We start from the raw sequence: 2,835 nt of genomic DNA, 5'->3' as shown, positions 1-2,835 counted from the left end.
TTGACTTTGAGGAAGATAATTTTAGACATTTTTATTCTTTATTTTTTGTATTTCTTGTATTTAAAATGACATAAACAAATTAAAATGTGTGAAATTCCAAGTGTTACAATACTTTTGGAGGGCACAGAATCCTAACCTTATGATGAGTGCAAAATTAGTGTGGTATTATTACTGTTTAGATTTACGCTTATTGAGTGTTGTTAGAAGGAAAGGTGATGTAACACAGTGATAAACATACCACTGTCCCAGCTTTTTTGAAACATGTTGCAGGCATCCATTTCAAAATGAGCAAATATTTGCACAAAAACAATAAAGTTTATCAGTTTGAACATTAAATATCTTGTCTTTGTGGTGTATTCAATTGAATATAGGTTGAAGAGGATTTGCAAATTATTGTATTCTGTTTTAATTTACATTTCACAAAATGTCCCAACTTCATTGGAATTGTAGAATGTAGATTAATAGTAGTTGTTTTTCGAAATATTAACAATTCATTTTTAAAGACCACTATACCTTGTTCCTTTTCTTTTCTTGTAGTGGCCTTTTCCCTCCCTCTTGACACTTCTGAGCAGCAGGACTCATCAAACTTTGAAGTTTTGTTTGTCACCTGCCCCCGATGGATAATTATTAACTTCTCCCCGGAAAACCAAATGTCTGGAACCTTTCGAAGTTTCTAATTTATCACCAGAGGGGAGCAAAATGCAACGTTATCTTTTGTCTCCTACTTCCTTTCCCTCGCTCACTCTCTCCTTTGTCTAAACTGGTTAATGCCACCACCTTGTGGTCTTAAAAAATAATGCAAGTTTTAATTTGTCAAAAAAAAAAAAAATAATAATAATAAAATCCCACATATATTCATTCAATCATTCATTCTTTTTCCACATATATTGATAAAATAATTAATTTTATTTAAACAGTTTGTACAAATTACATACAACTATAAAATAATAGTTTCAGATTGAAAACATTCTCATTCAATTAGCTCTTAATGGAAGTAGGTTTGAGTGACTGTATATTTATAAATATGTTTAGTTTTTTCTTGGGGGTTTCAAATGATTAAAGACATTATTTCAGATAGAACAGTATGTGTGAATATTACTGTTTCTCATCTGTACTGTCTTTAGAAATTGGAAATTCCAGCGATGTCCTGAACCTAATGGGCACCTGGCGCTCTTCACTGATTGGTGGCTGAGCCACGGGAGCATGGATACGCAGCTGTCCATCATCCATCAGGGAACAGGATAGGCCAGTCAGATCCAAGTGAGGGGGCAGATCGATCTTCTGGACAAATCCCAACTGAGACGAGGCAGAGGAGCAGAAAGAAGCAGAGGAAGAGGAGGAGGAACAAGATTCAGACTCCTCTCCTCCAGCTTGTTTCATAGCCACTACAGCCAGGCTCCGCCCCTCCAGTTTGACTGTGATGTCACTTGGGGCATAACCGCGAGCATCGAGAGTCACCAAGAGGTCTTTGCTGTTGTCTGTGGCCTCCTTGTTGAGTTCCGTGCTCTGGGGCTCTTTTCCATCACTCAGCCTGTAAGAGAATCAACGGGTGAAAAAAACAAACTGAAACCCTGCAACTAACACTCAGACTAAATCAGGTTTCTTTCCTACTAAGATGCTAATGTACATACCTGGCAAACATGTGGGGAGGATAGCAGAGTCTGATGAGGGGAATCCCATCATGGAGCTCCTTCAGGAGGCTCTCTGCCAGTTTGGCTCTTCTGCTGAAGAAGTCGTGCTTTATTGAGGAGAAGGCCTTCTGATGCAGCGGCCACAGCAGACGATCCTGGCTGAAGAAAGGGTCATCGCAGAACAGGGCGGACATGGTGCCAAATCCAACAGCAGCAGAAAGAGAGTTCTAGATGAAAGCAAGTTTTGCAAACAAGGTGTTTGTCTTCCCTTGGATTTAGTTTTCTTTTTCTCGTGGACACTCAAAAACAGGGAGAAAAGAAAGCCAAGTGTCTTCTTGGTTGTTCTTCACCTTCTGTCAGGAGGTTTGGGAGTATCACACGGAGATGGTGTTCCTTATATACCTCCTGTGCTCAGTGCGTTCCACCCACTGAGCTATTTTACACCCTGTGAGCTCACTGCTGAGCGGGTTGTTTACATGAGTTGGGAATGGCTGTGGGGAATGCCCTGGAACTTACCAAAAACCTAAAGACAGCTCATGGTATCACGTTTGTGTGTGTGTGTGTGTGTGTGTGTGTGTGTGTATGAGTTTGCCTCTTTATTTGTGGTGCTAATGAAATTGTTTTTTTTTTTTTTTAAATTTATTTAGCGGTTAATTTCTCAGTTTATTCCCTTGGCTTCAACAAAACGATCCATCAGCTTGTGTGTCGCCTCACATGTTTAATTGCAGGATGAACCAAAAAGTAGTGAATAGCTTTTTTTTTTTTTTTTTTTTTTTTTTTTTTTACAAACTATTTTCAGTTTTGGGGTATATCATCCTAGAATTTGAGCAACAATTGTCTGTTTTTTTTTTCCCCTACTACTCCCAGATCTTTTGTCCAATTTACACCAAACTTGGTATGTGGATGAAGGTTGACCCCATATTTGCCTTCAAAGTGTAAAGATCATTGGAGTCAAAAGCCAAAATATTTAATGTCTTTCCCCCTCCAGTGTCCAACAAGCTATTTACATATATGTATGTGGGTTCTGTAGTTGCTCTAGACAACATACAACTTTACCAAGAAGGGCCAGTCATTGGGGTCACTGGCATTGGGTACAAAGATAAAAATTTGGGGTATTTCACTCCAATTTGCACCAAAGTTTGGAGGTAGGTTTTGGCATTGCAATCATGAGATTGGTTCAAAATGCTGCTGCCAGACTTTTGAC

General features: G+C 38.9%; 1 protein-coding gene across 1 annotated transcript; it reads right to left on the bottom strand.

Moving 5' to 3' along the window:
* Positions 1–969: 969 nt before the first annotated feature.
* hspb9 (heat shock protein, alpha-crystallin-related, 9) lies at positions 970–1,997 on the bottom strand. The gene is made up of 2 exons (XM_034190500.1): positions 1,632–1,997; positions 970–1,531 (listed from the first exon to the last, which is right to left on the bottom strand). Exons 1-2 carry the CDS (start codon positions 1,823–1,825, stop codon positions 1,096–1,098), a joined length of 630 nt encoding a protein of 209 aa, XP_034046391.1. The 5' UTR covers positions 1,826–1,997; the 3' UTR covers positions 970–1,095.
* Between the last annotated feature and the right edge of the window lie 838 nt (positions 1,998–2,835).

The sequence above is a fragment of the Thalassophryne amazonica genome, chromosome 16, assembly GCF_902500255.1.
Source record: "Thalassophryne amazonica chromosome 16, fThaAma1.1, whole genome shotgun sequence".
Lineage (NCBI taxonomy): Eukaryota > Metazoa > Chordata > Actinopteri > Batrachoidiformes > Batrachoididae > Thalassophryne > Thalassophryne amazonica.
This window is presented reverse-complemented; position numbering and strand designations above follow the sequence as displayed.